The 25,154-nt window shown below is 38.4% G+C and overlaps 1 protein-coding gene across 5 annotated transcripts in view; it reads left to right on the top strand.

Moving 5' to 3' along the window:
* The window catches only part of WDR33 (WD repeat domain 33), a 68,897-nt gene that overhangs the window by 25,058 nt on the left and 18,685 nt on the right, over positions 1 to 25,154 (top strand). For 2 of the 5 annotated variants that reach the window (XM_068201261.1, XM_068201256.1), the window contains exon 8: positions 24,989 to 25,115. In XM_068201261.1, coding sequence (XP_068057362.1) covers positions 24,989 to 25,115 — 127 coding nt within the window. Of the gene's footprint in view, positions 1 to 3,532; positions 3,694 to 5,899; positions 8,924 to 21,778; positions 21,874 to 24,988; positions 25,116 to 25,154 lie in introns of those variants that run through there. The other 3 variants (XM_068201257.1, XM_068201258.1, XM_068201260.1) reach the window with 3 other exon arrangements.

Below are 25,154 nucleotides of genomic sequence, written 5' to 3'. Positions count from 1 at the left end.
AGGCACTGCCTGGTTTTTCTCTTGAGGTAGAGCTGCTGTGGTCCTGATTTTGCACCAGTTGCTTTTCCCTGTGTGTATTTCTGTCATTTCACCATCTTGATGATGGTAACGAGTGCAGTTTAGTGCACTTACTTAAATACATAGGTAGGAACTTTAGTGATGTTAAAAAAATGTTCTTTTAAAAATAAGACATGGAAAGCAGGCTCAAGTTATAGCAACATTTTATTTTCCTGACAATAATCTGTTCCTCTGAATGGCATTTCCAATAAAATCTCAGATCTTTTGTCTAAGCTGTTGCAATGAAGCTAATGCTGGGAACATTTCTGTAAGAACATACACATGTATGGTTTTTAATAATGCTGAAAACATCTAGTGAAAAACTGTATGCAGTACAACATTCATGTCCCTCTATTTATATGAGAAATTAATGCTATTGCTGATTTTTACTGGTGGCAGTGATGTTCTGGGTAGTGTGTCTGTGCTGATGTATCCCTGGGAATATTTTGGGTAGGTCATTAATAAACACATGATTCCTTAATTATTCCCAGCATGACATCGTGGGCTAGGAGGCTACAAATAGATTTTGGGTTTCTCAGTCATCCTTCTCCTTCCTCTCACAATCATCTCCTATCTCACAGTCAGAAATGAGTGCTTGGGAAGTCTGTAATGTTTTCATTCTGAAGTGTAAGTTGAGTTCTGTATTCCCAGAATTTCAGAGTCACTTGCCATAAGTAGGTCTTTTGGGGAGAATGACTCCACCCAGCTCTCTGAAGGATGGTATAACCCATGCTTTTTGAAATACTTTCTAGATATGTTTTTCTATTTTCTGTCTCTAAAATAGGGTGATACATTAAACAGTCTTTCAGCTAGTGTGGTAGACTTGACAAAAGATTTGTCTTAGCCTAATTCAAACAATTAAAGGCAATCAAGATTTTATTGCATTCTGCCCGGATTTGAAATATGCAGTTTGTAACAACATCTAATTTTTAACACTATCACCTACAAAATAACCCATGTGTTTGTGCCTGCAGAAGTCACAGCAATTGTGGTAAACAGACTTTTCATCTGCTCACAGGTTCTGAAAAAGTGTTTCCACCTCTATTCATACTGAAATAACTGAGGGATTTATTCCTTCCTTCTCTTCCATTTCTCAGTCTTTATTAAAAAATAATGTACCATGAAGCCCCTTAAGCTGGTTGAATCTATTGTATGGTTTGTATTCTCTGCACTTTCCACCTGAAAGGGAAGGATCTCTCAAATCCTGTACTTAATTTAGACATGAGTTCCATGGGTAAAAAGAAGTTGAGGACCAGAGCTACATCTTCAGCTCAATCCCTCACTTTTGAACATGCATTATTATCCAGCTCTTAGCCTTGAAGCAAGTCACTTCTAAAACGGTTTCCTTTTCTTGGAGTATAATTGAACTCTACATGGGGTAATTTTCAAGAAAAAAAAACCCAGCACTTCGGTTTCCAACTTTACTACCCTTATATGAGGTTTTTCTTTTTTTTCCCCTTGTCTCAGCAAAGAGAAGAAACTCAGTAAATTTCAGAAATGCATGTATGTCAATACCATGTTTCTTGTAAGAAGACCTATTTTTTAAACCTTCAGGGTTTTTTTAGTGGGGATTGCTTCTTTAGACTGTTGGGATTTCAGGTATATTTGAACCATCTTCTAGTCTACTGGTGCATCCCTGCATGAATTTTAGAAAGTTTTTCCTCAGAACAGAAGCTCAGGATGAAATGAGACCTGGCTGATAGTGGCACCAACCATATCAATCTAAAGAAGGCAAGTCCTTGAACTTTTGAACTTAAAAAGATGATCTGTTTTGGAGTGCTGGATTGGACCAGCTCAGTCTCCTCTTTGTTGGTGGATTTTTTATTTGCCAGTTGCTGTTGTAGCTCTCTGATCTTTATCAATCTTTGTTGCCAAAGCTGAACTGGGGCTGGGGGAGAGAGGTGTTGCAGCTAAATCAGTTAAGGAGCAGCTAATGTCTGTGCTTTTCACATGGCATTCGGCACAAGAAGTGTTAAGGAGATTATGTTAATAGTGAATCTGTGAGAGGTTTTTCCCCAACACAAACGGGGTCACTTGCACAATCTGTGATGCAGGGGCTCTGTTGTTCTGCTGCTTGTGTGTTATGCCAGTAAGCCTGCTGCTGCTCCTTTGATTTTTTGTGCATGGTGGGCTCTTTATAGTCTCATGCACTTTTCTCCTCTCATTAGGAAATGTCTCTGCCTTTGTGAGACTAAAAGTTACAAATATTATACACAATTTTCTTGCTTCATAAATGGAAGGTGTCGCACAACATCTATTTCCCTAGCATCTTTTTTTACACTTTGTTCAGAGTTAAGTAGCACCAGGGACTTGGAGTGGGAATACTTGCACCCTTTCCTGAGTTTGTAGCTAATCTCAGTTACTGCTGCTTGTTGGGGTGGTGCATATAACCTACATTAGATGGGAAGAATCCCAGTTCTTACTTGAGGCTACTAAAAAGTGTTCAGATATAGTCTGGTAACTCAGTGTTATTCCTGATAATGACTTTGAGGACTAAAGTGCATTGGTTTTCTCTGCATAGGAAACTTTATTATAGGTAGGCTTCATTGAAATAGCCACTTCTCTATGTGTTAGAAGTAAAAATGCTTCAGAGAGTAGAGAAACTACCCTGCTGTATTGACTTACATCAGCTTTCTATTTGTGAAGTGTTCTGGATTGAACAAAAATTTGGAGTTGAACCACTACGTGTAGGTGATTAGCAGATGATGATAAGGTGATAGCTTGAGGCTTTTGCTCTGCTTCCTAAAACAATTCCAGGAGAATTAGAGGATATTGAAGACTGCTCTTGGAGCTGGTTACACCTGATATGCCTAAAAACTGTAGTTCATAATTTTGTGAGTAGTGTACAGCATACTAAGTCTTAAGAGTTCTGATTCTTATCTAGAACCAGTGTTTTGAAAATCCTGAAAAATTAATAGTAAATACATAGAATTCTTAAGGAACGGGTAAAAGAGATCACAAGACATGAATCACGGCACTAAGCTATAAAAAAGTTACACTGCACATTTCTGTCAAGGCTTTTCATGAGACAAGAACCAAGAGACACTGTGCAAGAAAGAGATTATTTCAGATAAAACTTTGAAATATTTTCATCCCTTAAAATTGTCCTGAAGCTGAAAGTTTTACAGTCACTTACATTGAGCCCAAGGGCAAACTTTACACTAATATTTGTAACCCATCTATTCTGTTAAGCTTGGAGGAATAATGAGAAACCTCAGTGTTTCCCAGGACAGCCAGCTCTCAGTGCTACTGAAATACAGGATGGTTCCATAAGAACTTCTCTGCACTGCTAGGATTTCTTGCCTCTGGTTCCTTTTGTGTGTCTGCTGATTGCAAGGGGTAGATAAATACTGAACTAGGTGAAATCATTTTTTACAGGTTGTTAGTTATAAGTACTTGAGGGATGGGAACTTCATTTCCATCAGTTGTGACTTCACGTGGAATTAAAAATAATTGTGCACAATACTCTGTGTAGGACTCAGGATCCACCTGCAGTGAGAGCCTCTGGTGCACCTGAGAGCTTTGTCCTTCAGCCCTGCTCATGATTGTGGAGGAAGAAAAACATGATCTAAGCAGATTACATTCATAGTAATGATAAAATCCTAAATTACAGAGGCATTTGAATGCTGATACTAAGGTCTTACCAGTCTTCCTTTCTCAGCACAAGTGTGGTTATTGAAAAGGAGGCAAGCCATTGAAGATGGTGGCCTCTGGGTATCTACTCACCAGTATGTCATAGCAAAAGTTCTCAACAAAAAAAAAAATCTGTAATTAGCCTTAAGCTGGTTATATTGGTAACTCATCTCTGATGAAGTCTTACATGGATGAATACTCAGACTTGGACACTTCATTAATTAGATTTTTTATGGACTTACTTTTTCTGACATACCATTTCCTCAGAGAGCACAGATAGAATGAAGCTTTTTTAGAGTAAGTGGTGGAAGTCTTCAGAAAATAGAAAAACACAGTTCCTTACTGAAAATAATCTATGTCAGTCCATAGAAACTTTCCTTGCAGGCTTCTTGATACCACTTGTATGAGTTAAACAAAACTCTTTATTTATTTAACTTTTATCTTTTTATATCCTCCTGTTACTGTACTAAAAGCTTTTGTGCATCTAGGTAAGCATAAACTTTGCAAAGCATTTGATATTTTCTTTGCAGCATTTCTATTCTACATACTTAAATTATTCCTGTTTTTCTTACATTTAGCTCTGAGTGCTATTCTAGGTTTAGTAGTGAGACACTTGGAATCAAGTTTTATCATGTGAAAGGTACCATAATCTCATATTTGAGATTATGTGTTGTTAGGGACAGCCAGACCCTGGGAGATGGGGAGAGAGCTTGCAAAGGTTTTCCCTGAAATACAGTGGCATTTTTTATGTCTTTCATACCTGCCTGGCATTAACTTCCTCACGAGAAAGCTGATCCTGCTTGTGATATGTTACATTTTTAGGAAGACGCAGCCAAAATTTAAACTGGGATTGTATAACAGACCAGGAGAAAAGGGATAAATAAGAATCCTGAATAAATCTGTGTGAAAGGTGGCTGGAAATAAGAAGCATAGGAAATGTGAGGAAAGCGTGGAAGCTGTGTCAGTATGAAAAAAAACTAACAACAGCTTGTGTAAGGATTGAGAAAAGCTGGTGACAGTGTGAGTGTGGGGATGAGAATGAGGTGTGGTGGAACTTGACAAGTCACAGTGGGCATTTTGTTAATAATTTTGGGCAACCTGAGTCACTGGATGAGCCACTGGAGGGGCAGGGGTGTTATGGCTGAGTGACACACATGGACACAAGTGGGCAGTGCAGAATGTGCCAAGAGTGTATAAATGCTAATCTGTGTAGTAACAGTACCCCCAATATCTCTTACATTGTGTGTTGTGTCATGGCTTGTAGAGACTCAAATTGATTGAGTAGAGTTAGGAACATGCTCTGTGTTTGTTCCAAAGATGAACATGGAGTGAATCATAGAATATACTGAGTTGGAGGAGACCCCCAAGAATCATGGAGTCCAACTCTTTAGTCATGGTCATCCCCAAGATTCACATCATTTGCCCAAGAGTATTGTCCAAACCCTTCTTGAACTCTGTCAGGCTTGGTGCTGTGACCACTTCCTGGGGACTCTTCCAGTGCTCAACCATACTCCGGGTGAAAAACTTTCCTGGTGTCCAGCATAAACCTCTCCTGATTCAGCTCTAGCTGTTGCACTGGGTGCTGTCACTGGTCATGAGAGTGAAGAGATGAGTGTCTGCTCCTCCCCTTCCCCCTCACAAGGAGGTTGTAGACTGCAGTGAGGTCCCCTCAGTGTCTTCCAGGCTGAACAGATCAAATGACCTCAGCTGCTCCCCACATGGCTTCCCCTCTAGACCTTTCACAACCCTCATGGCCTCCTTTGAACTCTGTCTGAAACTGTGTCTTATCTTGTGGTGCCCCCGGCTGCCCCAGCACTCCAGGTGAGGCTGCCCCAGGTCAGAGCAGAGCAGGACAATCCCTCCTTGACTGGCTCCCCAGGCATGGCTGGCCCTCCTGGCTGCCAGGACACCACTGGCTCACATTCAGCATGCCATCCATCTGGACTTGCCACAGCTGCTCTCCATCTCTCATTCTGCAGTCCTGCACACAGCCAGGGTGGCCCTGTCCCCGGTGCAGAACCCAGCAATTGCCCTTGGTAAAGTTCATGTGGGTGGTGAGTGCCCAGCTTGGTGCTGTTTAATGAGAGAAGGATGCCATTGTTCTGACTGCACCTAGGAAAAAGGATCTCTACCACCTGATTAAAATTCATTATCTTGTTTAGTAGTTCCTGTGAAGCTATGTGGACTTTTTTTTCTTCTTCTTTTTGAGTTTTGTCACTTTACAGCTCTAAAACTGAAGCATCTGAAGTGGCTCCTCAGATCTAAGGTTAGCTCTGGTTCCCTTCAGCTGGGAGTATGGCCAAGGTACATGTGTATGCTTCTGCAGAAAGTAGCTGAGTAGATTAAGCATGCAAGCATGTACTCAAGACTTATTTATAAACTTCAGTGCCAGAACTTTCCAAGGGACTGATCGATCCTTGTCTCACAGTGAAAATACAAATTGTCACTAAGTTTTGCTACCCACAGATAAGGCTTTTTGTTGAAAACAAAACACTTCTTGAGGAAGACATTTTGATTTTTGCTGTTGAAAGTATAAATGTGTCTTCAGGTAAAATAACTGTAGTGAAATTTTTATATATTCATATTCATTTATAAAGGGAAGGTTTTTAGGGGGAGAATTTTTTTTTTTTTAATTCAAAAGTATTAGGGCTGTTAAGTGTCTTAGCTTCAAGGAAGCACACCTTTAAGTATGACAAATCTAACTGTACAGGAGAAATCTAAAACGACTTGAAATCTATGTATCTTATAAAAAGTTTCACAGACGAGGTTTGACAATTCTTCTATCCTAGACAGTTTTGATTACTATTTGTAATTATTAACTCAGTGGAAACACCTGATATTTCTAGTTCTGCAAAACATTGTTTTGATACATTACACAAGCTGTCCAGTTCAGTGCATCGGCTAGTTTTTTTTTTTTTATTAATAATATAATTTTATTTTTTCATATATATAATATTTTCTTAATATTTGTCATATTGTGTATGCATTGATTTTGCCCCACTGGATTTATGAAGTGAGACTATTCCAGGTGTAACTACAGCCACATAGACAAGTAGTTGTATCATTGCAATTTAATTGGCTGGTGTAGACAAGACCTAGAAGTACTACAAGTATTTTACTTACATTATCATTGAAGACAGGTGATCTTCATCTGGTTTTGACCATTCATAAGAATTTTGTCTGAAACTTTCTGCTCACCAAAATTAGTTTTTAAAGGGAACTCACCATATATAAATATGAGCCTGAAAAGCTGAACATTAACTATAACAGGACTGGAACAGGTGCTTCTTCCAAGTCACCAAGATCTTGGAGGGTAAGCTTCAAATTTTCATTCAAAAAAGCTGAGGAATGTGCTACCTTAGCTGCTTGATATTGGGAAGAAAAATACCTTTTAGTAAAAAACAAACCCAGCTTTCTGTGTATGCTAGCAGATGTGTATTTTCTACCATATGTACAATAGGTCTTTTTCGCTGTCTGTTTGTTTAGAATGATGGAGAGTATAAAAATCTTATATTTTAAAGTTCATAACTTTAAAAAAAGATCCTCTAAGGAGAGCCATTATAACCTTATAAATTAGTAGCTGTAATACTGCTGTAATAACCGTAACTATTCTAGTTCTCAAAGGGTAAAATGAAGAGATGAAAAAAATGGAGCTCAGAATCCTATTATTAGCAGTATATTGTTATATGCTGGGGAAATCAAGTCTAAATAATTATATAATACTTTTACACTTGAACTTCTCTTTATAGCTGACTTCCTTCTCTCTTCTCCAGGATAGCCTTACTCAGCTTTATTTTTTTGTCTGTGTTAAGATTTAAGGGAGGAGTAGCTCTGATACACATACAGAATCCTCAGAAGTTGGATAGAAAGACCTTAACACAAAGCCTAATGCTCCTTGAGATCTATTTTTCATCAGAGGTTGAGGTTCTTTCTGGCTTTATAAATAATCACTGCCCTCAAAGACTAAAAAAAGTCTGAGTGTCATTTTTGGATTCAGTGAAGAGCTGATATTCCACCCCTCCCTCCAACCTTCTGTGGGAGGCACCTGTCCCAAGCTGTTTGATAGAGTAAAACATTCCCCTTGAAAAGGAAATTTTCACCATTTTTTAATATTTGGAGATATGTATCACAAATTGATGTAGAGATGGTATTCATGTGTAATTTCCCACTTAAGTGCAAGTTTCGTGGGAATCCCCAGAAGTTCAAATGAGTTCAAACTCATTGGTGTTCCAGATATGTGGCCATTATAAAAATAAATATTATAGTAAAGTTAAAAATTCTAAAAAAGAAAATAGTTTATCTCCATTTCTTATCCAGTGGAAAACACATTTAAAAGGCCATTTTCACTGCAGAGATGGTCTCGTGTTCAGGGTCTTTTTTTTCCACCTGTTCTCTTACTAGGGCAGTAGAAGAGTGTGAGAGCTTTGCTTAATTCTAGGGTTGTGCAGTCTCTGTCCTTGGAGCTTTTCAGACTGAACCTGGATAAATCCCTGAGTAACCTGCTCTGACTTCATATCTTTGAGCAGCAGATTGAACAAGAGACTTTTGAGATTTCTTCCAGCCTGACTTACCTAGTGCTTCTGGGGTACTGAATTGTACTGAATTCCCCTGTTTTGCCAAAGCCAGCAAAAATCCTACTGATGTAGGATTCAGCTGTCCACCAGCATATGTGACATAAGGAATTGATCTTGGAAAAAAATCAAAAATTCTGGGTTTTTTTTTGTTTCTTTTTCTCGTAGCTTTTAACATGCTTGAGGAAATGCATGTTATTTAGACTGGAAAGGTTTCATGTTTAGTGGGTCTTTTTTTAGAAATGCTAAATGTTTGGTCAATCCCTAGGAACTAATAGTATGTAAATCACTGAAGTTTCAGAACTTCCTGTGTCCAACAAGGATTAAAACTTTGTTTTCAGTAAGATGGAAGGTGTGATGGTGTGCTGTCAGCATCTTTAAAGCTTCTGCTGATGTAGTAAGTGAGGTAAACCAATACCTACAGATATATATATATATATATACACACACACTAAATATGTGTAATTGTTATATTTGCATATATAATTTTTATATAAACATCTGTAATGGTCCCAGTGACACATTTTATCATCTTAATACTCGTTTGCTGCTTTCTTCTATGTGTCAAAATTATGCAGTCTTGAAAAAGACTTTGCAGGTTGAGTTGTAAAGCTGTAAAATCCATGCACAGTTAAATGGAAAGTGTTTGCTTTAAAAGAAAAGAAGAAAAAAGTGATTTAGGTAGATGCTTTACTCCTTGGAGTAGGGCAGCCTAGATTTGTCTGTGTGCATTAGTGTTCCTGAAGCTGCTTTTCTCTAGATCACATTCCCAGCTTCTCCAAAGACTCCCTAAGTAGACCTGCTGCGTTTACAAAAATAATCCTTTACATCTAGGTGAAATGAGTGTTAGATAATTTTTTTCTTCTTTTTCTTTCAAGTAAGAGCTGGTCTACAAAGTATTTTTCACTGTTCATTCCCACACCTGTTCCAGGTCTTGACTGTAATGTCTAAACCAAAATTATTTAATTTCTGAGTTTAAGCATTTTAACAGAAGACTGCACATTACTAAATATTGAGACTGCAGTTATCTTAAAATTTAAAAAATAAATTTTAGAAGTTGCTTTGTCTTAAAACATGAAAAGTGCAGGCCAGATTTGTCTTGGTGTTTTTACTACATCTGAGTTTAGAAAGCAGTAACCACACATTTCAAAACTTGCAGACAAAATTTTCCCATTTGAATTGTAATTAATAGAGGACAAGGTAGAGTTGCACATGGGAAATACAATCTGGACAGCTTTAAAGCCTATTTCTATATAGCTTAGGTACTTTCAGTTGTTAGCAGGATATCTGTTTCCTAAGGATTTATTGAGTCTGTAGCTTGATAGAGTGCTGAGTGTTACTGCTTGCTGTTTGTGCCTGGTCAAGAAGAATCCTGCCTTTTCTTTGTGTGCCTTCTGTTCTTCTTCTCCATGCATAATTCATAGGCAGAAATAGTGATTTTAATTAGACCAGCTGATACAGTGAGAGAAAAGAGTAGGGTTTTGTTGTTTGGGGTTTTTTTGTTTTTTTTAAGACTACACCAGCCCTTCTTAAGGATGCAGAAACTTGCTTATTTTAGGTCAGCTGGTGTAGTTGGATAATAAGATGCATTTTCCCTGCGGATCTTGCCTTATGCCCTGAAATCTTCAAGCAACAACTCTTTGTTGCTTCCCTAGCAGGGACTCACCTACTTAAAATGACTGTAAAAGGTTTTTTCTGTTTAGCAATACATACACTCTCAAAAGCATTATTCTCTTGGCTGCTTTGCTAAATTTAGCCCTTAGGAATATTATATTCATTATTAATATTGATGAGTATTGATTACTCTTGATTGCCATTTTCCTTTTGGAAGTCCCTGTTCTCCAGAGAATTACAAGTGAGCACATGGTGTTACAATTACAAATGTAAAAAGCTAAATTCAGCAAGACAGTTTTTTTATTACATTTAATTACTCTGCAGTTATTCTTTGGGCAAAGGTAGGTTCTTTGTTTCACACTACTCCTAGTTTGTCAGGGATATATATCCCTTGCTCCTAAAGGAATGGAGGAAGAAAAGCTCATTCCAGTCACCTACACAAGCAGGTTGGAGGTGTCGTTTCTGTAGTACGTATATTGCATTTGCCAGCACTTTTAAACTGGGCTTTTCTGAAAATGCAGTCAGGGATTTCTGTGCTTGTATTAATTTAGAATTCCTGTGGTCACATAAAACTGGAGCTTTAAATAGCAGGTGCACTGCTGCCAGCCATGTTTGGAGGGATGCAGCCACCCGTTCCTGGCTGGAAAACGTGTGCTGCTTGCTCACAGGCTTTGCACACACTGCCTGATGCTCTCCCCTGCCATTTTCTTTTCCCTGCATCACAGAATTCCTCAAGGATTATCCAGTCTTTGTCCCTAAGAGCACTTAGTGTGGGTGTTTCAGTCTGCAGTTTCACCACAAGGATGTCTGTTCCTAGTAAGCTTGGTTAGAAATACTGACAATTAATCTGCAGTGCTTGAAGCTGCATTATTTCCTGCACAGCTCTGTCATTTCAGGTATCATCACTTCCACGGGTGTAGCAAATGACAGTAATTCACTGAAATTCAAAGCAGGTTCTGAGTCATGGGGGTTTATTCCACACAAGGCTTACTAGGTATTGCACTAGTTGTTTTTACCCATTGCACAATATTTATTTACCAAATTAATGACTTGTTCCAACAGAATGTTGGTATTTGAATAAGTTTTTTTTTAAAACTTTTTTGTAAGATGGAATAATTTACTTGGTTAGTTTACTTACTTCAAGTTATTTTGCAGGTAAGGAATAGGCATGAGGCAATTTTTCTGAGAAATACTTAGCAGCAGCAATTATCACAAGTAACTAACAAGCATGGTTCATTATTGGTATATGAAAGGGAACAGTGTGGGGAATTTAAATTAGAATTTAATTTGCCATAAAGTGCCATATTAAAAACTGAAAAATTAATGTTGCATTTATTAGGCATGAAGAGTATTAGAATGTTTTTCCTGATGTATCTACTCCTTGCAGTCCTTGCACAGGAAGGACTCAAGTTTAGGAGTGAGGAGGTAATTAATTTTTCAGTTTGTTACTGCCCATGGCTCTTAGATTGCAGTTACTGTGGACTGGACATCTGCAGGGCTGGGAGTGGTCACCCGGCTGCTTCAGGTGATGTGTTCTGCTCACCAGATGTTTTGTCCTAATTCTAGTTCCAATCAGCCTGAACAAATCAGCTGCTAGTGAAAAATGATAAATTGCACTAATAATCTGAAAATCTATCCCCCTAAAAAAGAAAAAATAATTCACAGAGGAGCAGAAAAGTCTTCCTAAAACCACTTGATAGATAATCAGGCTGTATAACTTTTATATAACAAAAACTTCTGTGAAGGTGTACTCATTTGTGCATGATGGCAGGAATATTTACTGCTGCTTTGCCATGGAATGTGTGTCATGCAGACTGCAGAACTCAACCCCCAGAGCTTTCTGAGTGAGGAGCAGTGATCCAAGGTACAGCCTCTGCTGCTGTCTCAGGGAATCAGGGCCCTGCTGCTGCTGGAGTGCTCCCAGCCCAGTCTCCAGCAGATGAAGCTCCTGTTTCTAGGCTCAGGTGTTCCCCAGGCTGCTGCACCTCTCCCCAGTGCAGTGCTTCTTGCAGCTGGTCACCTGCATGGCACACTGACTCTTGTAACTGCATCTTGCTAGCAGCAGATAATTCACATGGAAGTGTGTATTCCAAAAACAGACCAGCCTAAAGGAGGTGTATTCTGTGTACTAAGACAATAACTGTATTTTATTTGCACTGAAAATAAACTGTTGACATGGGATTATACCTGTTAAAGCTTCTTTTTTGTTTTTGGTTAACCTTTTAAGGTTAAAAATGCACTTTACTCCCCAATACAGAGTTGCTGTGTTAACAGAAATATTAAAAAATCAAAATGTAAATTTGGCATCACATGCATCATTTGGCCAACAAATACATTTGGTTTTTTTTCAGTTTCCTCAGTGGATTACTTCAGGAGCAATGACATGTTCTTACCTAGTCTTTCTTAAACAGAAATTATACCATCTTCTCTCATGACTGTCATCTTTCTTTGGTCTATGCTTATGAGACTGTGTATGGAAATTTATTTGTGCAAGTGAAGAGGTGACTTTTTTTTCTGCCTCTCCCACAGCACTGATTCACTTAATCAGTAACTTTATTTTACAGAAGATTTCTAAAGTCCAACTTCCTAGAAGATAAATCCTGCATTTTCACATTCCTCAGCTTAGCTACAGACATCACGCACAGCACTGTAAAAGGTGTTTTATTGGAAGAGCACAGATCAGTTCCACTCCAGGCCAGGAGAGCAGCCTCATCCTGGCCATGACCTCCCCTCATTATTTTTGTGCTTAACCTACTTCCTTCCTTCTGCCTGTTATTTTCCAAATTCTCCATCTTCCCAAGAGCACTTGCTTTTTAGCTGTCTCCTGTCTCTGGGGCTTCATCTATGGACCCAGTTCACTGTGGTTATGGGAACTGGTTGGTATATTTCTGAGACTGGAAAGATATTTTCTATTTTCTTCCTTTGTGTGTGTGTAAGGTGAAAAATTTTAAAAGCTGCTACAGAAAGCACTGAGAGAAATCTAAAGATTCCTTAGGAAAAAGCTTCTTTCTGAACCACATCATCCCAGGAAACACTTGTTCTTTTTTGCCTTTAATTTTAAATTGATCACATAGTTGATGTTTTCTTTTGGTGATTTGGGCCACATTTTTTACACAGTTGCAGATGATTTGAAGTTTAGCAGGTATCTTTTGTGGTGCTGGTTTTGTATAATAAATGGTCCAAAATCCAGGCCAAAAAAGCCCCATACATAACTTGTTAATATTTTCAACTTGTCTTTCCAGAATGGTGATAATTAAAATCTCTGGTATTAATATTCCTCCTGTTGTGCTCATCCCATATCAAAGAAGACTGAGTTAAAATTCTGCAGGCAAGATTGTTTCAGCAAAACTGAAGAGTTTCTTTTTTCTCAGTGTTGCTGAAGAGATGGTCAAACTTCTTTTTTTGCACTTACAAATAGATGGACGTTCTCTGTTTTGGCAATTATTTTGTCCATGTCATTTGACTTTTTTATGTATTCTCTAGAATGTTAGCTCTATGTATTGTCTAGAACTACTTATTAATTTTTTGAAGCTTTTTTAAAGCTCTACAATAGCTTTAGTTCAAAAAGTACTTCAGACTAACTTATTTTTCCTCCGAGTGTAAGATTTTTGACTAACAAAGTTTCTGTTTAAATATTTGGAAAATTTTCATTTTGAAATATTAGACACTGTATCTGGTGCTAACATGGAGGGGTGTCAATAACAGCCAGGAGCTGTTGGTGCAGCACTGCAATTGAATATTTTTCTGCTTCTGAGGAGTAATTTTTACTGTTCTAATCAACATTTTTTTCCTGTGGAAGTTCTGATTACTTCATGAGAACATAACACTGCAGTTACAGTTGCAGTAGGCTTTTAGGATTCTTTCCTGCCAAATTCTGCATCATTTCTTTCTCTTATTTTGGGACTTTGTAACATGCTGCTGGCTACATGTCCCTGTAGACTCAAATACAAATTCAGTTAGAACCTGCATCACAGAGGGGAACCATATTCTTGTCTTGGCCGATGTTTTTACTCCTTTGAGGCCGGCAGTGAAAAAAATCGAACTGGTAGTGACTTCCAGAGGCACAGAAGGGTTGGAAGAAGTATTTAGTCTATCCATAGCCTGGTGTGGGATGTGTTTGATTCCTGTATCCTCTGTTCTGGTCATGAAAGAACAGTCTCTAATATGTTGTCACAGGAAACCTGTGTCACACCTATTTTTTATTTTTTTATTTTTTTTTTACATTAAGAAGTAGCAGCAGCAGTTTTTCCCCCTGTACTTTAAAAATCACATCTCTCTTTGTTTTGTTCACATCTGCCTGTGAACAAAATGAATGAATCTGAGGACAGGATTTTCCACAAATTGTTGCCAGCACTTTTGTTTGGAAACCCACTTAAACTGGTGATAGCCCCTTTGCCTTCCTTCTCATGCCCATACATGTTATCTTTACATGTTCTCCATACTTTTTCCCCCTGGTTTTGATATATCTGAGTTACTTAAGTATTATTTGCATTGTTTTGTCCCATTTCTTCCTGTTGACATCTCTCCCTTTCTTTGTTAGGTCTTATTGCCCAAAATCCCTGGTAAGTTTTGAAAATCATATTTTTCCCTGTCTCTCTGTTCAGTCACATGTCAAGAGCTTTGTTTTAGATCCATTCATGTGCTTGTAGAATTTAAAATTATACATGGGGATGCACAGAACTTTAGACAGCTTCATAGATATTTGTACAGCCACACTGCAAAATAGTTGTTTAATTAGGGACCTCTTCTTAGAATTGAAACAGAAATAAAAGATATTTGCATTTCTCTACTTACTTAGGAACTGCGGTGTTATTTTTAAATCTAAAAGAGGAAAAGATTTTCTTAAATTTCAGAATTATTAGATGGCAAGAAAGAGAGGACTGGGAGTGTAGTGGTGATAGAGGAAAGTCAGGAAAACAAGAGGAAATGAGAGCACTGATGGTGCAGAAATTTAAAGTAAGGCAGAAAATGTTCCTTGTTTCTGTCTCTCACCTGACCTCATCTCTGCTGCTTAAAATTTCAAACAAAGGCTTTCTCTCTCTTAGGTGTCTGTAACATTATTCAAATCATTGTTTGTCTCCTCCATTTCTATTACACTTTTTCACTGAGATTGTTATTTTTTTAAATTTTGCTGTGTTTTTTTCTCATTATCCCCAAAATCACAGCTAAATTAAACATGCCTGTATAGTAGTAGTGTGATATTACATGTGATAATTACATGCCAGATTTTTTTCTGTTTCAGTTCATGGTATTCTGTTCATTAGGTGAGTTTGTGTCCCTGTAATTTTTCAGCCCTTTTGTATTTCAGTTGCTTGAAAATTGGCCCTTTCTGCTTGAGATGAGAATTCTGTCTGCTCAGAAAGGGCAGTGCTTTGTAACTCAGAGCTCTGCTTTCTGCCAGCAGTTTATTTCAGTGGATCTGCTGCTTCCTAGTTTGCTCAGCCTTGGTGGCATTGCAAAATGCAAAGAGCAAATTGAATGGCCTCTATCTTCGAATCCCTTCTTGGATCTTTTACTCTTGCTAATTGGATTATTGACTGACACAAATCTTTTCCTGCAGTCTGTATAATAATCTTTCTGTCTGCCCCCTCACCTCACCCTGGGCCTGCTGCTGTTCATGTACTACTGGGAGTATTGTCAGTCATGCACTTTTTGCCCTACAACCAAAGAAAATAGTTTCCCCAGCTTCTGTGTACCTAAACTCGGTATTTCTTTGCTTGACATTACAGTGGGCTCATAATTATGAGATGTTTTGTAATGGTAAACTGACTGTCAGAAATAGCTTACGTGTATTTTTTGGCTGGCAAGAAGAAAAATAGCTTTTCTGTAGAAGTGCTGTCCCTTAAAGCGAGCACCTGGCTGGACAGGTGTTCATCTGGGCCTGGCCAGATGATCATGGCTGTCTTTAAAATAATGTACTTGACTGACAGTTGATAGTTCTTCTCTCAAAGGGATGTTAAAAAGGTAGGAAGCTGCCCTGTCATCTTAACCATGAAAACACATTGAAAGCTCTTCTTCCACTTAAAGAATATCAAGTTAACTGAAAGATCTTGGTAGTCCTCCTGTGTTGGGTGTTTTTATTAAAAGATTCTGGGTTCACTTGGCAGTAAGGTTATATCAAGAGAAGACTTCTTGTAACTTCTTTTACTAAGATCCACAAATATTTTTCTTAGTTTTTTGCTGCTTGCTGAGAGAATTCTCTGGTCATGTGGCCACACAGGGGTTTGAAGCTTGAATTAACCTCTAAAGTAGGTATTTGGGCTGGTTTTTTTCCTTGCAACAGCCATACTCACCAGCAGAACTCAAATGAGCATCCAGCAGGATGTTAAAGGAAATAATTACTGGAAATTATTACTAATGGTTACTCTTAGCTTTTCTGGGAGTCATCATTCTCTTCCCAGAGCTGGGAGCTAAGTATTCTGATTTTACCACTTAGAACCTCGACCAAAATTTTGGTCAAAGCAGAGAGCTGGAGGCAAGGAGGTACTAAACTCTGCAGAGTCTGCCCTGATTTCCTTCCTTTTCCCTCTGTTAACTTTGCATCCTAAAATTCAGCCTGGCAATTTAGTTTCTTTATTAACTTCAAGTTAATTTCAAAATAATTTCAAAATCTAAATTGATACCGTGCTTTTGACATTCCTTCTTTGCATTACTTTCTGTGTTTTCAGTAAAACTATCAAACTTTTAAGTGTCACAAACTGTCACAGTGTCACAAACTTTTTGTGACACTTAATGGTGTCACACAGGGTGGAACAGGCAAAGGCTTGGCAGAAGAGTGCTGGTGGAAAGGTGGGGATTTTGACTCCCTGTTGGCAGGAAGCCACCACACCAAATCCCCATTTTCAGCAATTAGTGACCAGAACTAGTTTCTCAGTATGTGGTGAGCAAACCCCACTGAAGCTGCTCTAGGTTCAGTTCATCCTAAAATCCCATCAGTTCCTGGAAGCTTGGCTTCAGGCACCAGTTTGTAACTCATGCCTCACTTTGTTCTTGATTCATAAAATACAAGTGTGTGTTCTGACTGTTCAGTAGTTACTTTGACAAACTGTCACTGTGAGGCTGATTATTTGATAAATTATTTGATATTTAATCAAATACATATTTCCTGGTTTGGCTTTTATTAAGTTGATGGCACAGGCTATAGGCAGACTCCAAAACACTTGTTTGGTTCATGTTTGGAGGACTTAACTGGGAACATTTTCATGTGAAAAATATTTTGGTCCATTTTTACAAAACAATATACTGCCCAGCAATTTGGTTCTGTACCCGGACATGAGGCCACAAAGCTATTGAAACTGCAGACTCATGACTGACAAAATGGAATTTCTCATCTGTTAAGTTCATGCTTTTTCTACCCTTGAAGGAGCAGTGTTGTTCCCCTCGGGCACAGCTGTACTCACCCCTGGTGTGTTTTGCTCTGTTCTTGCCACGCTTGTCGGGTGAGCTCAGCCCTGCTGGGGGGCTCCAGACACTCAACACTCCTTGGAGGCAGTGCAGGCTTTGTCAGATCCAGTGACTAGTGCCAGGTACTCTAAGGAAGGTGCCAGAAAACAAGCAGTAGAAAACTGTGGGACGCTCTTCCTGAGGGACTGGGGGTTTGGCTCCTGTCAGATGTTGATGTTATGAAGCATGAGAGATTTTCTTACAATTGCTGTTCATTTTTTAAATGTTTCCTGTACGATATTTTTCTTATCATTAAATGTAAATGCCCTTGTAAATAAATATTTTCTGTCAATGAAAAGCAAGTGTGTTGCTGCTTTCCAAGTAGGCTGGCTAATTTTTTAACAGAAAAGAACATCTAGTCCCAGCTACTTTACAGGTAATGTAACCAGCAAAAAAAAAAATTGGTTCCACCTTTTGCAATTAAAAAACTCCCTTTTAATTCTCTGATAAGTACATGCAGAGAAATCATAAATAATATGCAATGAGAATTTTAGTAGATAACTGTGCCTGAGTGCAAAGTAGAATCCAATCTGTTTTCATAAATAATTTAACTGAGAGGAAAACCTGTCTTGGTCCTTGAATTCAGCTGCATTACTGCTAAGCACTCACATTTCTATTTGGAATAAGGTGTTGGAAGTTTTAATGTGGTATATCTTCTCTTTTGACACTTTCTGCCCTTTTTTCCCTGTCATTTCTTCTGAGCTAGCTCTGAGCTTTCTAATAGTTTTTTTTTTTTTTTTAAGATCAGTAGTGACTTTTTAAGTAGAAATACTGACTGCTATATTGCACTAAAGCATTGTGCTGTATCCAAAGCATCATCACAGAGGTGATCTCCGTGACAGAGCTGCTCTTAATGCTATAAAAACAGGGGATTAAGTGCATAAAATTGCTGGTAAGTTAAAATAATCTGGGTGCTGATTAGGCAAAATTAGTGACATTTTAGTAATATTTTTACATGCTAAAATAACTTAGTGTTGATAATTATCTGTGGTCAATCTAGATATGACTTAACTGTATCTTGTGGTTAGAAATAGTGAAACATGCATATTTAATTGATTTTTTTGGTGGTGTTCTCACAAAGAAAATGTTAAATGTTAAACAGATCTTGACATGCTACAGATGCTGGTCTCAGTCAGACTTGTTTCATCCTGATATGTTTTACAGCATAAATGACCTGATTAGGTGTAGGTAGTGATAAAGCCCAAAAATAGCTTCAGGAATTATACAAAAGAGAATATGTCTAAAAGGAAAGGTATCTTTAGAGTGTTTGTAAACTCTAGCATGAACATACTCAATGATTAGAAAACATGGACCTGACACCACAGATCTAAAGTAGCAGCATCTTCAGCTCTGTGATTTGTGGTTCTGTTCAAAACAATTCATTTCAGCTTTGGGAGTTGCTCAGCTTCAGTGAATTGAAACATTTAAACAATCCCTCTAAGTTTAACATGTGGGCACCTAAAAACTTAACCCTTCATGACCAGTTCCCAGGTACACTGGAACTCAGCTGCTCTTCTTCCCCTTGCTAGAAGCAAGCCCTTACAGAAGATACTGTCATTGACTTTCCACAGGTGTAAAGAATTCACTTTACTGGTAATTACATGTCCTGTAACAACTTTTATTCATTATTCTTACAGTGCATTTACCATTACCAAGCCATGCAAACACAATTAGCATTAAATTTAAAAATTTTTTGCCAGTTCATTAGGGTTTTGTAGAATTCAGACTGTTCACAGTTTGGGATGAGCACATACAAATTCTAAACTCATTTATGGAAACACTGATTACCTGTTCTGGGTAACCTTGGGGAAAGTAATTTGTTTACCCACACCTGTTTCATTAGTGTTTAGTGATTATTATTGTCTCTTAACCTCCTGATTTCACAGATGATACACTGTTCTGTTACAAGAGCTTTTGTCTGGGAAGAAATTATGATTATAGAAGTGTAAAAAAAAAAGAAAATTATTTGTAAATTTTTAAACAAATATGAATTATGTCCCTTTCTGTTGCTGAATTAGTGGAATACTAAGGATCTAGATGACATCCCCTGTAGGTAGATTAAAACTAGCAGTCTCTCTGCTGTTGCTCTCGAAAACAAGTTTAATAAACTAGAAGAGAGCTAGACTGAGCAAAGAAAGGACAGTAAAACTTGTGTTTGTGGTACAGAAGTCTGAAAGTAGGGTGGGAGGCATTATTCTTAATCCAGTGAAGACTGAAAGGAGCTTTTCCCTTAATTTACTATGCACCAGCCTCCCACATGATGCTAAAAAGCACAGGCTGGCTGTGCAGGGGGAGAGTTTCTATGGTATTCATTCTTGGAGTGGAGAAGAGGAAGTGCAGGAGCTCCCAGGACACCTCTTGGATGAGGACAGTTCACATAAGTTGATAGGGCAGAGAACACTAAATGACTGGAATTAAATAGAAACCTGCCCTTACTGCTGAGGTGATCAGTGGGACCAAGCAGTACCCAGGTTCTTTTAGGTGCAGGGTAGTCAGTTCCTCAGTGAGCTGTACATGGAACGGGGAATTTCTGGGGGGTGGGTAACTGCCATGTGACATTTCAAAAGCCTTTCATAAAAATGGAACAGAATAATGGCAGAATAATCCAATTTGCCTAATAGCCTGGAAGCAAATAGTAAATCCTAATGGAATTATGTAGAAAACTTAGAATTCCTTTCTGCTAACATTGTTTCCATTATCTTTGACTTGCACTTTTCTGTCCCTTCTTCCTTGCCCTCTCTTTTTTGGGGATGGAGAACCTTAGCTTGGTTTTTGTAAGACCTAATGCTGTTCAGTAGTTACTTTGATATCAGCTGTCACTCTGAGGTTTCAAATTATTTGATATTCTAATCAAATTAATTTTTTCTGGTTTGGGTTTTTCTAAGTTGATGGTACAGGCTATAGGCAGACTCCAAAACACTTGTTTGGTTCAAGTTTGGAGGATTTCTTTGCAGACCCCTTGGAAGTAATCCTGTGCCAAGGCCCTGCTCTCTGAGGGGTGTGGTGTTGTTTTGGGGACACAGAGAACAGGAAGGTCAGTGTCACTGTGTGATGACAAAAAAAGCTTTGATCTAACCAGGCTGGGTGGAGGATACACAACTCTGTTTACTCCCCTTTTAGAACAGCATTAAAAAAATCCAAACAAATGGAATTCTAAATGACAAACAGTATCATTGCAGTTAAATGATTGTTAATTCTTTAAAATATAAAATGTTATAAATACCCATTTTCTTTGGAATGGGGATGTTAAAATGTGAAGATGCCTTAGGACTGGCATCTTAGTGTGTGTGTCTACAATCACATAATTGCTGAGAAGGATCTAGAAAATTTCCAGTATCATCTATATAAAAATCTCTTTGAATTTATGTGCATTCAGAATGGGGCACATCCCATGGGGAAAGAATGTAAAACAGAAAAGTTAAGCTACAGCAATAAACCTGATATATCTATAACTGCTCTACACAGTTGCATTATAAAATATATGGATATTTTATAGACTGTAGTATAGAGACAATGATTCAAACCAGCTTTTTTACACTGTAAGCTATGTTCAGAAAGTCCTAAATGCAGAAATTAGTGTGAGGAGGGGAAAAAATCATGTCCTTATAATAGGTGTACTTTTCAGACTTCTGACATACTTGATTTGATCAAATACCATTACACATAATCTTATTACAGCTTGTTATGTCTTTCACTAGCCAGGATTTCTGTTCAGTGTCTTTTAAAGGACAACCCTTCAAAGATATTGGCTAGAAGTACTAACAATCAGTATTTTAATTAAGAAGATTGTGACTAAGGGCACTCAAAGCATTTATTATGCATGTGAAAGGTAATAGTAGGGAACTACTTTTGTATCTGAGCTTTTCAAAGGTACTACATGTGCCTTTGTTTTTCTGTAAATTTTTTAAATGGTTGGAGAAAGTTGTAGTAAGTAAAACCAACAAGTGTTTGTATATAGGTTTACGCTCAGACTTTCACTCATTATTTTAAATTACTTGAGTTTCTCAAAAATCCTTGCCTTCAGTCTTTTGTTTTGGTTGGTTTGTGGGGCTTTCTATTGCCACAACTCCTATGCCATTCACACATTTCAATTCATTTATCCATAAAGCATCCCTACAAGACAGGGAGTTGATAATAAGGTCCATGCAAAGGAGAAAGAGTTGTTCAGAGAGGAATTCTCACCCTGGAGCTCTGAGCAGAGAGGCAGATATGCGTATGTGGCTGTTGAAATCACTGAGGCAAAAGCTGTTGTCAGCAAACAGGGAATGTAAACTGCAGAGATTTGCATGAATTAAGTTTTTCTGAGCTTGGTGTCTGGGGACAAGGGGGTTTTGTACCAGAGGAGAGGCTGATTCCCAACACTAAGAACTGAAAAGAACAGTGAAATAAAATCTGTGAGGTGGCTTTTTTTCTGGAATGTTATTTTAAATGTATTTTCTGCATCATGTGTCTCATTACAGATAATAGTGTGCCCATCTCTCAGCAGAAAGAAGGAAAAGCAATATACAACGTCAATTGCTTCCATTTTAAAAGAAATTAAGAATGGTCTGATTAGATGATGCTATTCAGTTATTTTGGTTATGTGAATGTTCTGAGTTAATTTGTCCCTTGTGAATAGTTTATTTTAAAGCACAGTTGTAGGGAAAAATTTATATTCTCTTGAGAAAGCTTCATTGCATTAGGAACCTAAAGCTAAGTGTGTGATGATCCCATTTCTGCAGAGCTGGGGCTGAGATGGCTCTGTTGAGGGCAGGATCCATCACTGGTTAGATTTCAAAGGAGGGTCCCAGCTTTCCCCTCTGCTGCCATAATCCAGAGTGCACTGGTTGAAAGAATGCTCTCTGCGGGAAATGCCAGTTGCCTGGTTAATCATACAAAAATGATAACAATAATGTTTTTAAATATTATAAGTTTCTTCTGATCCCCATGGACAGTATTAATGTGCTGATAGCCAAAAGCCTTTTGCTAAGTACCCGATGGTTTATCTGCCCTGGTTACAAGTTGTGAGTGTCCTGGCATCTTCTCCTGCCTGTCAGCTCTGGGCCCATCCCAGCAGCCTGTCAGCCCGTGCTGTCTGTCACTGCCTCTCCCTTCTGAAGACTTTGAAAGGGTGGGTGCTTCAATTGCTCTGTTTAAGATTGCCCGTTCTAGACCTTGTCTTTCTCAGGGTACATCTTTGTGTTTGGGCTGGCTTAACTCAAGAAGAGCCTAAAGCAGGGCCGTGCACAGGATGAACTGTCACCCAGAGATGGCCTTTCACCAGCATCACTTGTTTTCTGGATGCAATATTTTCCATCAAGCACAGCCCTATGTTTTCCTGTGCTTTTCCATTGCTAGTTGTCTTTTTTTCAGGAGCAGCAGTGCCAATGTCACATCAGTCCATGCAGGTTTTTTATTTCATATCTATGATGGTACTCAAACATTCTAGTCTGAACACATTTTCATATGATTCAACCAAGTATTAACTTTAATGGGGTGTTTTTCTATAAGGGCCTTGAATTAAAATCTTCTCTCTTTCCCTGGGTACTGCATGATGGCAACTACCTACAGAACATCCTTAGCTGGAAATCTGCAAGCATGGATTCCCCTCCCCTGTGGAGGAGGAGCACTTTTCCCTTACTCCTGGCTGAATTGTTGCTTCCAAATAAGCACTGGGAAGCAAGACTTGTTCAGCATTCAGCTTCATGTTTTAGTCACGAGATTTAGCCATAGCAAATGCAGACAGACAGTGCCTGTCACTTCTCTCTGCATTAGAAAAGCCAGAGAGAAAGGAAACACTACATCTCAGGGTGCCTCTCAGTTGGTAGCCCAGACCACCAGAGCACAGTGACGGTCTTGGCAACTTGAGGATTGTGTTCTTCCCTGAAACCCTAAATATTCCAAAGACAATTCTGCCTGCTGTGGCTGGGGAGGAGTTGGGTTCCTTCATCTGTATTGTCAGTAGGTTCTTACAGTTGTTCCCATATACTTGCCAAGGCTGGATTCATTTCTTCTTTGCTCAAGAACCTTTTCCATGTCTGTCCTTTCCTCCAGAGAGGAGGAAAGTTGCACTCACTTGAGAGTGTGCTGTACATGTTATGAATTTGCTTCTATTTTAAGATACAAGTATATTCCTTATTCTGATGCCAAAAGATTTTTGCTTTTTTATATATTTTTCATATATTCCTAGCTCTGTTGACTCTTATTGTACAGTTCCATGGTTTCTTAGCTAGCATTCAGTACTTTTCCAGTACTTTGTTAGACAGACACGTTCCTGGAATCCCATTCTAATTTCTCTTCTTCAGTGAACCAAGGCCATTCTTCTCCTTCCCCGTGTATGTAGACATAAACAATGTGGGGCTAGGAGAAAGGGGGGAGGCTGGACCAAGGGGGGATTACTTCATTGACTGTACATTTAATTGGGGATTCTTGTCAATTATGGGAATTTTCTAAACTTATAGAAGTGTTATAGCCCTATGTCACATGTGCGTTTTGCCATAAGTGCACCTGAAGGATCCTTCAATGAACAGTTACCACCTTTATCCTTTTAATCTTTGACTTGTGTTTTCAGGGCTCAGAAAGGCATCAATTCTAATTTGATTTTTCTGTGTCCTCAGGAAAATTTCAACTGATAGTTATTTTTAATGTCTTGTCAAAGTGAGATCTGAATTAAGACAGCTTGTGCTGCTTAAACTTATGTGTTCCGCTGTGTGGCAGAGCAGTGTGTGTGGGAGCTGTGTGATGGCAACCCTTACTCTTTCCTGGAGCGTGCTCCCATTCTTCCGTGCCATTTATCACTTCAGTGCCTTCATGTTGCAGGCAGACCCTCCTTTCTCAAATTGCTTTTTTCTTCAGTTACTGCATGCTGCCTCATTTTCTGGGATGGACATTATTGTTGGCCCTCTCTTGAAGTGGGCTGGTGTGGAGAGAGATTGGAGAAAGAAATTTCTGCTTGTTATTTCATTCTCATAGTTAATTTCAGAAACCTCATTTTGTCGTGCAGCAAGAACAGGCTTTTTTTTTTTTTAATGGATTTTAGCTCATCTGAACAGCACTGAATCTCTCTCAAGTTCAGTCAGTTTAAAAGGAAATTGTATCACAAGTGTTTATCTTTGCTAACTCTTAAGCATTGGAAAAGCCTGAATCCCTGTAAACTGGTAAGAGATCACATCTCATAAGGTTTCTTTTCATCATACACTAATTTAGTTTTCAGATCCATTATTTAATTTCTTTGCTTATTTTCTGACAGGACAGTAAAAGGACAGTACTGATAGGATAGGAACAAATAGGTATTTGCTTTATATTTCCTCAGTTTTTCACTGAAAGTGAAGTGTCACACAATCATTTTACCTCACCACCTCCATACAAATGCTTCATCAGTGCTACATTTAAAATACTGTGAAGTTGTATAAGGCCAAAGGCTAAAGAAAAGTACCAATTTAAACAGAAACTTCTTAGATAATTTTTCCAGTGAGCTTGATTTGAGGGTGTAATCTGAGGGGAAAATGCTCCCATTAATTAGTGGGAAGGAAGGCAAGCTAAATAACTTGGAAGAGATTTTATTTAGTTTGTGTTTTGTAACCTGTGCTCTGTGATGTTTTTCATTCAGTTTTAAATTAGTTATAAGGTGTGCACCCTGTAATTTTTTAGTGTCTGTGAAATCTCAGAATGGTCAATTTTTATTTTAACAGGCCATGGAGCAGATGTGAAATGTGTTGACTGGCATCCAACAAAGGGATTAGTTGTTTCAGGAAGTAAAGATAGCCAACAGCCCATCAAGTTCTGGGATCCAAAGACTGGCCAGAGCCTTGCCACATTGTAAGTTCTTACCCACAGACTTCTGATTTGCTCAGATAT

The sequence above is a fragment of the Anomalospiza imberbis genome, chromosome 10 (assembly GCF_031753505.1).
Source record: "Anomalospiza imberbis isolate Cuckoo-Finch-1a 21T00152 chromosome 10, ASM3175350v1, whole genome shotgun sequence".
Lineage (NCBI taxonomy): Eukaryota > Metazoa > Chordata > Aves > Passeriformes > Viduidae > Anomalospiza > Anomalospiza imberbis.
This window is presented reverse-complemented; position numbering and strand designations above follow the sequence as displayed.